Source organism: Maniola jurtina, chromosome 19 (assembly GCF_905333055.1).
Source record: "Maniola jurtina chromosome 19, ilManJurt1.1, whole genome shotgun sequence".
Classification (NCBI taxonomy): domain Eukaryota; kingdom Metazoa; phylum Arthropoda; class Insecta; order Lepidoptera; family Nymphalidae; genus Maniola; species Maniola jurtina.
The window spans coordinates 8,723,627-8,739,256 of NC_060047.1; the positions used below are offsets into that span (position 1 = coordinate 8,723,627).

The 15,630-nt window shown below is 36.4% G+C and overlaps 1 protein-coding gene across 2 annotated transcripts in view; it reads left to right on the forward strand.

The window, feature by feature from the left end:
* Positions 1–15,630, forward strand: part of LOC123874917 — a 138,399-nt gene that overhangs the window by 17,029 nt on the left and 105,740 nt on the right. Inside the window, exon 2 of one of the 2 annotated variants that reach the window (XM_045920480.1) lies at positions 3,981–3,983. The exons of the other annotated variant lie outside the window; for it this stretch is intronic. Within the exon in view, the coding sequence (XP_045776436.1) occupies positions 3,981–3,983 (3 nt within the window). The remainder of the gene's footprint in view (positions 1–3,980; positions 3,984–15,630) is intronic. 2 annotated transcript variants of the gene reach the window in all.

Genomic DNA, 15,630 nt, shown 5'->3' on the forward strand with positions numbered 1-15,630 from the left:
ACCGCGGCAAAGCCAAAAGGATGGGTTATGAATGTATGTATGTATGTATATATGTATGTATGTCTGTATGTATGTTCGTATCCAGATTCTGTGTGTTCCACCGTAGCGACTAAATAACTGGACCGATTTGGATGAATGAGGTGTCAATTAATTCTTCGTAAAAGTCCGGGTGACATAGGCTACATTTTATACGAAAAAAATTGACCTAACGGATGCTACATCAAAAAGTGGGGGTCTCCAAAATATTTTATTCATTAGATGTCGCTATGTTACATGAAGATATGGACACCGAAACTTACTATGAACATTTCGAATAACTGGCATAAAATATACACGTAAATTCAGAAACATTATCCAACGTTTATTCAAGCAGCTTACGTGGGCATTACATTTGAGATGCACTCGAATTAGATCGTATCAGCAGATTTGCTCGCTTATCCGCTTATTTTCCGCATGCATTTATTCGATAAAGTTTGCCAAATAATAGGGTTGCTACTATCTGTTTTGTAAGCCGATTTACTATCACTTTACGCCAATAATAATTTATTTTTGATCTTATACTGTACAACATACGCATACCTTTTTTTTTTCTTTCTCGTCTGGCTTTACAAAGATTAGCCAATGTCAAGTTTGTAGTTATTTGTAACAAGTTAGTTAAACTATACAAGTATGGACCCCGTCTGTGCCGGCGCTCACCGACATAGTACGCACGGCACTCCCTTAGAGCGCTTTCCAGTCAGTTCCAAAAAAACACTCCAAAAAGGCAGAGCAAGCCCGCCAGCTAACACCAACACTGACGAAGTCCATACGAATACCTACACATTATTTTGAAATATGTCAAAAATAATAATATGTACGTGAAAAGCATAGGTAACTAAGCAAATTACAACTTCTGTGATTTGCACCTATGGCAGAGTAAACTAAGAAACTACTACAATGTTTAATCTGAGAATATATTTTTAAAGAGAATAATTTGCAGGATATTAGGATATGACAAAACAATAAGGTTTGGTTTAGTAGACACAATCATAAAAACTAGGCTGATTCGCACACAATTGACAACCCTACGTGTAATCTGCTCGCGGTTGCATAATATAACGGACAAAATGTTCATTTTTAACCCCCGACCCAAAAAAAGGGGTGTTATAAGTTTGACGTGTGTATCTGTGTATCTGTCTGTGGCATCGTAGCTCCTAAACTAATGAACTGATTTTAATTTAGTTTTTTCTTTGAAAGGTGGCTTGATCGAGAGTGTTCTTAGCTATAATCCAAGAAAATCGTTGTAGCCGTTTGAAAGTTATCAGCTCTTTTCTAGTTACTGTAAACTTAACTTGTCACGAGTGTTATAAATTTTTAATTTACACTTGTATTATTGTTAGTTGTTACCTAGTTGTTATATTTGTGGCTGGTGTAGGTACGTTAAAATATTAAGTAAGTATATTGATATTTTCCTTTCGAAACCGTGGAAGATTTACATCAAAAGTAGGTAGGTGCTCATCAAAAGAACCCGCGAAATCACAAAAAAAAAAATAGATTTAATAGCTCACTTTTCGTCGAGCGTTAAAAAATGAATTAATTATAACATGAAAGCTCCCGTAAAGATCAACAGACTAGGCTATTTGAGTCTTACTTAATTATAAAATGGCCGCCGGCGAGACTGAGAAAATATCTCAAATACCATAAATAATTTATAGGAATTTGAAGCTGCTGAAGTTTTGAGAGCCTTATGATATTTCTAAGAGAATTTACTCACTTTCTTTCTTTAAACAGACGTTTACCTTTTTTTTTTTTAAGAAATAATATCGGCAATTAGAATATTCGTAGTAAAAACACTGCAATGAAATAATATTTTAATGCATAATATGTACATCTAACTAGTTTTTCAGGTTCCGTACATCAAAAGGAAAATAGGAACCCACTTCGTTGTCTATCTGTCTGTCATGTCTGTAAACCAGGGCAATCAAAACCTATAGGCCCGTACTTCCCGTTGACCTAGTATAATGAAATTTGGCAGGTAGCAATGTCTTATAGTAGAAGTAAGAGAAAAAATTGAAAGCCGTGAACTTGTGGTAACATCACAAAAAAAGTATTTGTTGCCAAGTAATTAGTTTACTAAATGACATCATAGATGGCGCTGTCCGTCATTAACTTGCAGTGTTGTACAGCTGTTTGAGCGATATTTTTTTTATTGTGCACCGGAAAATCTATTTATTACCAAAAAAAGAATAAGTAGGTATGCTTCCGCAAAACCTCGAACGGAAAATCTTTTTTATTTCCATGCTCATTAAAATGCCATGTATTTGGAAGCCGAGCATTCCCCGAGTGATAATTTTCCGCACTAATGCTAATTTCTGTGTAGACAGCTAACAAGGGTAATTTCGTTTTTTTATATTATTTTTCTAAAAAGCTTCGGAAGTTCGAAGCGTGGAGTTCTAAATATTCTGTTTTATTTCCAAAAAAATGTCTAACTTTTGCTTTATTAACACTATTTGAATAGTACCTAAATCAAATTAGCTATGGCTAACAAAGGGTCATCTATACACGTTTGCCTTGCAATCACACTAATATTACAAAGGCGAAAGTTTGTATGTGTGTGTGTGTGTGTATGTTTGTTACTCTTTCACGCAATAACTACTGAATGGATTTGGCTGAAATTTCGAATGGAGATAGATAATATCCTGGATTAGCACATAGGCTACTTTTTATCCCGGAAAATCAAAGAGTTCCAACGGGATTTTAAAAAACTGAAATCCCCGCGGGCGAAACCGCGAGCATCTTCTAGTTTGTAATATTTTGCGTAGCAAAGTTAGAGACAGATTTAGGTCGGCTACATATTACTCGTACTAGAATTTTTTTGTCAGAAAACTTTCTGTCTCAAACATTTTGGGAGCATCAGAAGCTGTACAGCCGAATCCAGAGGATCTCATACTTACACTCCGGCGTTCATGTTGGTTGTTCGTCATAAGGCAGGTCATAGGTAGAGGTCTTATAGCACAAGTAAAGGAATAAATCTGAAAACCGTGAATTTGTGGTTACATCACTGCAAAAAAAAAATTAAATGTGTTTTAATTTTTAACCGACTTCCAAAAAAGGAGGAGGATTCGTCGGAATCTTGGAATCTTTTTTTTTTTTTATGTATGTTCCCCGATTACTCAAAGACCCCTGGACCGATTTGGAAATTTTTTTTTGTTTGAAAGGGTATACTGTGCAGGTGGTCCCATATAAATTTGGTGAAGATCTGATGAATATCTTCGGAGATGGAGAACAGAACTCCTCAATGGATAGGAGCAAATAGCTCGCGATCAGTGTAATAGCTTAGTAAACAGTAGGGTTTTAACTGGGCATAGCATATTATAGTACAGTGGGGCCACTAAAAATTGTGAAATAAAAAATTTTCAAAACCACAAACACTAAAAAGTAAAAAATAACTTTTGTTTAGCTACACTTGTAATGTGCCTAGGTATGAAGTCGGGCCAGCTTCACTCTTGGATTTCTAATTTTGTTTCAATATGCTCGCTCGACTTCATACCTAGGCACATTACAAGTGTAGCTAAACAAAAGTTATTTTTTACTATTTAGTGTTTGTGGTTTTGAAGTCGGTTTTATTTTTCTTTTTAAAATTTTTCAAGGTAAGATAACTACACTAAGTGGGGTGTCATATGAAAGGGCTTGTACATTCTAAAACAGATTTTTATGTATTAATTTAAACACATTTTAATTTTTTTTAATGATGTAACTAAAAATTCACGGTTTTCGGATTTATTCCTTTACTTGTACTATAAGAGCTATCTACTTGCCAAACATGATTCTAGGTCAACGGGAAGTACCCTGTAGGTTTTCTTGAAAGACACGACAGACGGACGGACGGACGGACAGACAGACAACAAAGTGATCCTATAAGGGTTCCGTTTTCCTTTTGAGGTACGGAAACCTAAAAGTAGGTTTTACGGTACTTACTGTCGTATATTTATTGTTAACAGACGGTGAGCACGATGGTCTAACAGCACTGCTGGGGGCATCCTCCCCTGATCTAGCATTCGCGTCAGACGCCTCAGACAGCCTACCACTGCCAGATCATGATAACGGTAAGGTGTCCATTGTTTGAGTTCTGCCCCGTGTGAAGATGGCATCGGAAGTAACACCAGCAAACCAATACAGGACATTGGGAAATTTAACATTATATTTAACTTGAACAAACACTGTCTTTTCTGGAATGCGCACGTTCTCGTCTGTCTCTACTCTACAGTATTCTCCAGATCCATGTTCTCCAAAATAACTTCAAGAACTTTTGATTTATATGGCTCATCAAGGTAGCGTTCAGCTTTCTTCTAATGCAGATATCTTTGCCCACCCGAAACATACCTAACCCGAAACCACTCGTATATTTAAATTCCTTCACAGTTACATCAATCAGGTTATGTAACTGAGAACGTACGACAAGCGCCGTCTTTAAACGTTATTAAGCTTCATGTACATAAATAAACACAAAAAAATGTCAGAACCCTTCTATGTAATGTAATATCACAGTCATTTATTCGTAAGTATTAAGTAGGTATGTTTCTTTTTAACCCCCGACCCAAAAAGAGGGGTGTTATAAGTTTGAAGTGTGTATCCTGTGTATCTGTGTATCTGTCTGTGGCATCGTAGCTCCTAAACTAATGAACCGATTTTAATTTAGGTTTTTTTTTTGTTTGCAAGGTGGCTTGATCGAGAGTGTTCTTAGCTATAATCCAAGAAAATCGGCTTAGCCGTTTAAAAGTTATCACTCTTTTCTAGTTACTGTAACCTTCACTTGTCGGGGGTGTTATAAATTTTTAATTTACACTTGTCTTTTAATTCATTCACTCGATCTACGCACTGTTTCTATCACCCTGTACCCATCAAAGGTTCACTGGAAGAGAATACTTCCAGGTATTAAGTCCGCTTATGTTACATACTACATTATATGCAACATTTTTTAATGTTTAAAGTATAACTTTAACAAGGGACTTCGTCTGTGGTAGTGTTTGCTGGCGCGCGTGTTGTGCCTTTTTGGGGTGTTTTTTTGTTAGAAGTGGCCGGTTTTTGTGTTCTGCTGGTGTTTATTGGTGGTGGAACTGACTGTGAAGCGCTCTAGAGGGGCGCCGCGTGTATGTCGGCGGGCGCTGGCACAGACAAAGTCCATATTTATACATATAGTTTCCGTAACTTGTAATTAACTACAAACTTGACATTGGCTAATCAGTGTAAAGCAAGACGAAAGAGAAAAAAAAACTTTAACATGTAATTTAGCAGGAAACTAAGCGTTTATAGGCGTTAACACCTAAAATACAGTGTAGCGGAGTAGGTATTTACTTGCTACCTCGTACCTCTCCGAGAGTTGTTAGAGTCAGCTTTGTAACTGTATATGCAAGTGACAAATACACAGTGCCACTCGGCTCTCGAGCCTTACCTACTGAAGAAGGCTCACGTGTCACTAGTAGGTACAGTAACAAACGATTTACTCGGCTTGCAAGTGGAAAATTCTTGGCAACGATATTTTTAAAGCTTGAAATTTATTTAAAGTAATTATTTTGGATACTTTGGCAAGTAATGAAGCACAAATCTTAGTAAGCATTCACTTCATGATTTATTGAAGACTAGAGGATGCCCGCGACTTCATCCGCGTGGATTTAGTTTTTTGAAGATCCCGTGGGAACTTCTTGATTTTCCGGGATATAATTCATATGTCAATTACAGGGACGCAAGCTACCTCGGTACCAAATTTCATATAAATCGGTTAAGTGGATGAGTTTTTAATAATCCCGTGGGAAACTTTAATTTTCCGGGATAAAAAGAAGCCTATGTCCGTCTCCGGGATATAAGCTAACCTTGTACTAAATTTCGTCAGAATCGGTTAAACTGTTGGGCCGTGAAAAGGTAGCAGACAGACAGACAGATAGACACACTTTCGCATTTATAATATTAGTATGGATTTTTTCATGAATACTTCACAATAAACCATGTCAACTAGAGAAGATATTCAATTTTTTCATGTGCACAAACTAGAAGAAAACGAAGGAAGGTCCACAAAAAAAAAACGTAAATTCATTTAGTACGAACAGACATACGTCGTAAGTTGACATCTACATGCGAAGGTAGATTAACGTCCCTCCAGTGAGACATTTTTAACCCCCGACCCAAAAAGAGGGGTGTTATAAGTTTGACGTGTGTATCTGTGTATCTGTGTGTCTGTGTATCTGTGTATCTGTGTATCTGTGTATCTGTCTGTGGCATCGTAGCGCCTAAACGAATGAACCGATTTTAATTTAGTTTTTTTTGTTTGAAAGGTGGCTTGATCGAGAGTGTTCTTAGCTATAATCTAAAAAAATCGGTTCAGCCGTTTAAGAGTTATCAGCTCTTTTCTAGTTTTCTTGTAGAAAAGAAGGTTAGATAACCCTTAGGTTCATAATATTCAAGTGTCAATTGACAAATGTCAAGCTGTCAAGATGGACGTTGCCTAGATATACATAATTATTTATTTGAAAATGATGTTTTGGAAAACTCAAATACTTTGGATAGTCGGGGGTGTTATAAATTTTTAATTTACACTTGTATAACATGATTTGCACATAGGGTACCTACTAGTATAATATATTATTTAATATACCAAAAGCCTTAAGCTGCCAGTGTTTTTTATTGCGAGATAGGCTTGCGCTTGACAACAATTGTGCTTAACTAGAGGATACCCGCGACTTCGTCTGCGTGGATTCAGATATTTATAGATCCCGTGGGAACTGTTTGATAGTCCGGGATAAAAAATTGCCTCTTTCGATTACAGGGACGAAAGCTACGTCGGTACCAAATTTCATACAAATCGGTTTAATGGATGCGTCTTTAGGAATCCCGCGGGAACTCTTTGATTTTCCGGGATAAAAAGTAGCCTATGTCTATCCCCGGGATATAAGCTAACCCTGTATGAAATTCGGTACCGAAGTAGCTTGCATCTCTGTAATTGACGTAGCCAACATTTTATTCCGGAAAATCAAACAGTTCACACGGGATCTTTAAAAACCTAAATCTACGCGGACGTAGTCGCGGGCATCCTCTAGTAGACAATAAAACATGCGTTTACTTTCAAATTGCCTGAAATATCTCTATTTACATTTGAGCATAATATGCTCAAATGTAAATAGAGATATTGCGTGAGATATTATCTCACGCAATTTCAGTTACAAACTCAAAAGTTCTTCTCCGAAACGGAAGCGACAAACATGGGCGTCGCTGCGTGAAACTCATCAATCTCAAACTTGTGGGGTTCAAGGGGAGACAGGGATCCTACACAGAACCCGACAAATCGTTCCATTTGTCACAACAACTATGACTGTATACAATCCATTACAATAAGGCTGTGCTTATTCTTTACCCTTATCGAGGACTTGTTTCATACGATTAGTCGTAGGTTGTAATTAGCTTTCAATGTATATTCTACGAATTTTGTCTTATTAAGTATGTATTAAGTTTTCAAAAAATATACAGTCTGTACCTATACTAAGCTTTTGAATCGTCAAAAGGAATAATATTCCCAAACATGACTGCCCAAAAAGTAGTGTAATATTTTCAGCGTTCATTTACCTACATTTATGTAATATGTACGTTGGTAAGCATATATACTTATGTTCCAACATAACTTTTAAATTCCAGAACAGTTTTTAATCCCCGACCCAAAAAGAGGGGTGTTATAAGTTTGACGTGTGTATCTGTGTATCTGTCTGTGGCGTCGTGGCGCCTAAACGAATGAACCGATTTTAATTTAATTTTTTTTGTTTGAAAGGTGGCTTGATCGAGTGTTCTTAGCTATCATCCAAGAAAATCGGTTCAGCCGTTTGAAAGTTATCAGCTCTTTTCTAGTTACTGTAACATTCATTTGTCCGGGGTGTTATAAATTTTTAATTTACACTTGTATTATATTTTCATTTGTTTACTAAACACACATTAGAGATAATGAAGTATGAATATTGAAGTGAGAGCCAGACTACGTTTACCTTGAACATGCTACGAATAAACCCCTTTTAATTATTGGAAATTAATCATGATTTAATTAATGTATGTCGCTTCAAACTTAAACATTTGCAAACAATTATGAGTTTGACTTCAGTCTTTCGTGCAGCAAAATTTGAAATTAAAACTCCGTAAAAGTGGAACCAAGCGCTTTGCTTTGGAACTCTGTTACTAAATTAAATAAAGTGAAAATTAAACATGCAAGATAATAATATTATAATTCCGTATGTACGGTACGGTGGTTTTGTACACAAAGAAAGTAAATGTTCCCATTCAGTAACAAAATGCTTTGCTTTGCCAAGATTCCTATGCAATATTAATATAACATTAACAAATATAGCAGGGTGATTAACCCTACGCTTTATTGCATTGTTCTCATAACAGCGTATGTTACTTTTTAATCCCCGACCCAAAAAGAGGCGTCTTATAAGTTTAACGTGTGTATCTGTGTATCTGTCTGTGGCATCGTAGCTCCTAAATTAGTGAACCGATTTTAATTTAATTTTTTGTTTGAAAAGTGGCTTGATCGAGAGTGTTCTTAGCTATAATCCAAGAAAATCGGTTCAGCCGTTTGAAAGTTATCAGCTCTTTTCTAGGTACTGTAACTTTCACTTGTCGGGAGTGTTATAAATTTTTAATTTACACTTTATTTATCTAATAATACGTATACTATTTGAGTAGTTTGCATTTTCTTGCACTAAACATTGTGTTAAAATGGAAACGGTCAGAGAACCAACCGCCGCAGTTTACCAACTACGCAGTGTGACGATTGCAATCACCTCTGAGTGAACAATTGAGATTGATTGATCGGCAACAATGATTGATGCCGCTTTTCCGTAATCGATCAGCTATTTTCATGATAAATTCACTTATGATTAAGTGTTAATTTTGTAGTTTAACCATTGATAAGGAATTTGATCATGTCACTGTGTTTAGCGACTTAAGAGGGGTCTCTCCGTCACTCGCTTCATACAAACGTAGTTCCAATTTCATTTGAATATTAAGCAACCAAAGTCCATGAAATTTTGCAGACATATTCTAGAAACTAATATCCTGTGTCTGTGGTGTTTTAGATTTTTTTAAATATGTAGCCCTGTTAACTGTGTGTAAATCTGTCATGTATAGAAATTAAGTGTCGGCTAAAAGGCAATTTTTAATAACTCTATACAAAATGTCAGATCTTCAGTTACAGTTAACTTTATGACAAAAAAATACAAGTAACTTTTACATTTTATATTTCTTTTTGAAATATCATAAAGTATAAAATGTCGACACATTCCACAAAACCGCGTACAATTGTCTAAAACACTGAAATGTTCGGGTATGAAAAGTGTGCCAACCGTTCTGTCGTCCAGGCCGCTGGGCTTTATTCATGTGAGCGGACCGCCCGCCGCTGTTAAGTTGCCAAAAATGAAAGGTTGCCATTAAAAATTTAAGCCCCTAACACCCGAATGTACACAACGGTGCATTTTCTGCTTTAACGGGTACTTTTCTATTTCAGGAAACTATATTTTTACTGTTATACCTATTATTCTATGACTATTAACTTTTTCGGTTTATATACCGACTAGATGATGCCCGCAGCTTCGCCCGCATGGACTTAGATAGTTAAAAATCCCGTGGGAACTTAAGACCAGTTCTTAAATCCCATCAGCTTTGGTGGTTAGGTCCCCTGCAGCATCAGGATTGAGGAGTTGGAATCCAAATTGTTTATGGAACAGTGTCGCAAAGTTTTTCTATCGATTAAAAAAAATACGCAAATCGGTTCAGAACACTCGGAGATTTGGTGTAGTGTAAAAAACGCAACTCCTTTTTTTGAAAGTCGGTTAAAAAGTAGCCTATGTTACTTTTTGTTTAATCCTCTACTTGTCTGTGACAGTCCCGTCAAAATAGCTTCAGCCGTTCCGAAGATTAGCCCGTTCAAACAGACAGACAAACAGACAAAAATTTTAAAACTTGCGATTCAGTTATGGTGCTGTTCTATGTGTCTGTCCATACCTACTAATAATAAAGACACATTTTGTCATTTACCGCAAAACACATTTATATAACGTTAATTAAAATTTATAATGGCTTTCGGTTGCCTTCTCTGAAACACGCATGAAAATATACCACTATATTTTATAGTGGTATATTTTCTATTTATAACTTGAATCTAGCATTTTTTGTGTGCCATTTTTCGAATAAATAAAATTAAAGATGATTTAAGTACATAATATTAGTAGGTAGATGTCTTTGTTTAGCGCTTGACTGTGTCAAAGTGATGACACAAGATCCGCTTGCTTAGAAGATTTCACGCTTATTTTGTTTGAAAGAAAAAAACCTACACGCCAACCTATTTTTCATTCGTATCCTATTCGTACCAAACGTCCCGCAAACAATATTTATAACCTAGAAATGAAACATGCATGAGTCCGCCGCGGCACCCGTGAGATTTTAAAAGAACTTTATGAACACAATCTATGTACAAACCTTTGTACGTATAACTGGTACGGCAACTATGCATATGTCAGGATGTTATATTAAATGCAGGTGTACAAGTGTATGGTTTATAATGTAAGGAATCCTGTGAAGCACGCTACAAAGCAAGGCGAGGGAAGTGCATGGCTCTGCCTGAATTTCAATGTGTAAACGCCTATAAGTTCTTTGAATAACAATTTCTTAGAGCCGCGTTGATCACGTTAAATCACGTCACGTTTGATCACGTCTCGTTCCTTAAGGTAGGGTAGACCTTGAACTACGACACCAAGATGTGTAACGATGGCACGCCGCTCTTAAAAGGTGATACTTACTCTCTGTGTTATATAGAAACTAAGTGATGCCCGCGACTTCGTCCGTGTTTATTTAGGTTTTTAAAAATCCCGTGAGAGCTCTTTGGTTTTTTTGGTCTAAAATAGCTTATGTCCGTCCTCGGGATCTAAGCAATTTTGAACTTTTATCAAAATTGGTTAAACTCTTGAGTCGTGGAAAGCTAACAGATAAACAGACACACTTTCGCATTTATAATACAAGTATGGGTTTAAAGTATTTGAAGTGAGCGACTGAAACACAATACATTTAGCCATAGATATCAGTTAGACGCGCGACACAGTATCGTGTGACGACGCTGTCGCACGTGGTGGTCGCATAGCGCAAAGTCTACCTTTACCGTCTTCAGTGTGTTTCACGCTTTTATGTCACTTAAAATGTAAAACTGAGTATTCAAATCGTTTGTAAACCTCGTGTAATTGTGTTTACACTAAACAAATCCAAATCACGTTACTTGATTTCGCATACGCCAAGCAATCTGGTAACATTGTTCCAAACTTCAATCATGACAACTTTTGCGAGTTAATATTTTGCACAGGCTCATACCTACACGTAACTTTGCCGGCGGCAATTTTGGGAACTAGTGTGTCAAGCTGGGAAATAAAGTTCAAAATGGCGGAGAAATTGTTAAGCAGAAACAGAGAGATGCTTATTCTAGAGCCGGCGATGTTCCATAAAATGACCTCCTCCTACAGGTGGCCAAAAGGATCAGTAGCTTCTTTTTGTCTTTCAGTAGACTGACCCTCCTGAGCTTATAAAAAAACTTACAAAATCTCACATTTGTAGACCCTGTAGTTTAAACTTTTTACTGATACGACCCTATATATAGATGGATATAGATGGATTTAGTTTTTCCTGGGTGCACTTTTTTATGGCTGATGTACATGAGGTCTGCAACTCTATGGTCCATGCTCTATGAACAGATGACATCAAACAAAGCTATCCTCGCCAACAAAGTTAGATACCTATGCATATGGAACTGATTTGAAGTGTTAGTACGCTTACAATGTGGCAAACGCGTGCTACAAATTTTACAGCTTTCGATTTTATATCATTGTTGCTTACGATCCCTGAAAGTTATTGTAACAAAGTTGAAATAAGTAATGTAGTTCAAATTAACGTGTTGGACGGAATATAAAGTTCATACTTATAAACTAGGTTCTAAAGGATAGTCTTACGAGGCTGTACCAAAATAAAATTGTATGTGACAATTTTTTGGATTTTTTCCTTTACTTGTGCTATAAGACCTACCTACCCGCCAAATTTCGTGATTCTAGGTCAACGGGAAGTACCCTATAGGTCTTCTTAACAGACGCGATAGACGGACAGACAGACAGACAACAAAGTGATCCTATAAGGGTTTTCCTTTTTAGGTACGGAACCCTAAAAACCTACCAAATTAAGAACCTGTTAAACAAAACCAATGCATATGACGAACGCTGCTGTTTCGATTTTTAGTGGACTGACATGTCAATTCATAAATACTAGTAGAAAAGAAACTATTTTGGATTTTTTAATTAAGGCTCTAAAAGTAAGTACTTATACCAGTTAGATAATTTTATAATTTATATTTCGTTAAATCAAAAAGTCCCAGGTTCTTGCAATTGCATAGCGTGAAGTTTGCTCACAATTTTTTATGGCGCACGCGATGCTGTTGTTATCACTCATTTATTCTTATCTATGTAGGTACATATCTTTGAGCTTCCTGTGAGCTAATTGTGACTGTGAGCAATCGCCTTAAATTCGCACGGGCATTTTATAATTTATATTTCGTTAAATCAAAAAGTCACAGGTTCTTGTAATTGCATAGCGTGACGTTTGCTTACTTATGGCGCACGCGATGCTGTTGTTATCACTCGTTTATTCTTATCTACGTAAGTACATATTTGAGCTTCCTGTGAGCTAATTGTGACTGTGAGCAATCGCCTTGAATTCGCACGGGCATTTTATAATTTATATTTGTCACAGCCTGAACTGTCTCTTACGTGAGAGACGCTGATAAATGGCGCAACAAAAGGCGCTATGACAATCCATTACTTCCATTAGCCTAATGGGTCTTTTTAATACAATGTACCTAAGTGAAAGGCTTAGAGCTTAAACCTCCACCTGCCTCAGGTAGGTATAGAATATGATCCTGAAATAGAAACACAAAGAAAAACTGTTTTTCTCGTACACGTTTCTCTTTCGGTTGAGCGGATTATAGCAAAACAAGCTTGTTGTACCTTGAGTGTCATGGACCTTTCAAAAGTATAACGCCTACGCCTATCCATGAAAAAATGTTCCGAACCAATGGTATCCTTTGGTAGCGACTCTATCACGTGTTTACGCAGACAAAAATAAATTAAAATGGACTAACAAGACTAAATTAAAAATTGATAACACCCCCGATAAGTGAAGGTTACAGTAACTAGAAAAGAGCTGATAACTTTCAAACGGATGAACCGATTTTCTTGGATTATAGCTAAGAACACTGTCGATCAAACCACCTTTCAAACAAAAAAACTAAATTAAAATCGGTTCATTAGTTTAGGAGCTACGATGCCACAGACAGATACACAGATACACAAATACACAGATACACACGTCAAACTTATAACACCCCTCTTTTTGGGTCGGGGGTTAAAAAGAAAACTAGGCTTTTAGGCGAGCTACCTACGGGGCGGAGTGGATCGCAGCATCTATTTTAACTCAGCTTTATTTGCTTTCACATACAGTTCAAATTGGTTCGAAGAAAATAAAACACGAAAGAGACTCAAAACGCGGCGAGCTGGCACCATACGCCATTTTTTTTCTCCTTCAAGTTATTATCACACTATCACACTAATAATATTATAAAGGCGAAAGTTTGTATGTGTGTGTGTGTGTGTGTGTGTGTGTGTGTGTGTGTATGTTTGTTACTCCTTCACGCAAAAACTACTGGACAGATTTGGCTGAAATTTGGAATGGAGATAGATAATATCCTGGATTAGCACATAGGCTACTTTTTATCCCGGAACATCAAAGAGTTCCCACGGGATTTCAAAAAACCTAAATCCACGCGGGCGAAGTCGCGGGCATCGGCTAGTGTGAATATAAATTAAAAGTCCTTTTGCTTTATGGATTTCGGTAGTGCATCTTCAGGCTTGGGCCATCGATGTACCAAAATATACCGGCAGTATGTTTAAACCAACTACTTAGACTGGTGGCTAAAGCCACGGGCAAATATTGTTGTTATCATATCCATAGAGCTCTGTGTAGTGTATGAACAGTGTATTGAAATTGCAACTATACGATAAACTATTACGTTTCCTATTTGGTATAGGTACATAATATAACTTGTAATAACTTGTGTTTACAGAAGTAATTATCAGTTATCAGTGTACCCATAATATTATCCGGTAGAAACATTGAGACTTCAAAGCAAAATATGGACCTAATTAATATTAGGTACATCCGGAGTTCATGGAAAGGAATTTTCCAGTAGCAAACAAATAACGTCCCTACAAAGTTAAAGCTGAATACATGTGAAAAGAGCCAGTCTCCTCCATTAGCAAATAAGGCCAACTTAGAAAAGTCCGTGTTACAAAATAGAATCATTTGAACACGTAGACTGTGAATATATGCAAATGTCAGCAGATTGAGTTACCCTTGCGGAATTCTCTGTTATTCCAGTAATGATAGACTCTAGGGAATAAACTTGTTCTAGATAGTTCCATGTCATTCAATAGCGAAATATTAATTTCACTTTATTTTTATTCAACGCCTACCTACCTACCTACATCTTTGGAAGCAATACCTTTGTAGAACCCGTTTCGGTTCGTGATGACTATAATAATGACACATCGGAAAGAGATTGGTCGAAGTAATTATAATATGTTTCTAATGTGTTTCTTTCATAATATTAGAGATCTATCAAAAATAAAAGGATTCTAATTTTAATAAAAACAACTGACTTAATCTAATGCTAATATTTTAAATGAAGAATGTGTCTATTTGTCTGTAACCTTTTCACGGCCTATCCGTTTAACGTTTAAAATTTTGTAGTAGCTTGCATTTCGGGAACGAACGTAGGCAATTTTCTGACCCGGAAAATCAAATTTCCCACGGGATTTCTAAAACCTAAATCCATGCAGACAAAGTCACGAGGTCATGTAGTTTGACATACAATAATCACACTTTAATATTATAAAGGAGAAAGTTTGTATGTGTGTGTGTGTGTGTGTGTATGTTTGTTACTCCTTCACGCAAAAACTACTGGACGGATTTGGCTGAAATTTGGAATGGAGGTAGATAATATGCTGGATTAGCACATAGGCTACTTTTTATCCCGGAAAATCAAAGAGTTCCCACGGGATTTCGAAAAACCTAAATCCACGCGGGCGAAGTCGCAGGTGTGAGATTTTTGGGTTATATAGAGTGGGCTTAAATGATGATGACTAATAAAAGTTATCACCTATCTACCTATCTTTTATTTCAAATGTAGGTAGCTATGATTTTGTCAGGTAAAGCCTAAATGTTAAATCATTTAACAATTAAGATCAAGCAAAGCAACTACTGTATTATTTAGTAAAAGTAAGAATCCTAAACTGTTTTCTAAAATAAAATAAGTTAAAAACCTAACCTATACTTTCACTTCAATAGATAAAGTTAATTAATTACCAAGAGAGGGTAGGTAGTAAACACAAGAAAACCAACCAAGAACAATAAATAATTAATCGTTTATTCAGATATCTTTCTGACTTTAATCTTTATAGATCTATCTGTATTTTATTGTATTGTTCAGCATAGATCTATTTATTTAAAGATGACTCTACCGCCCGTTTC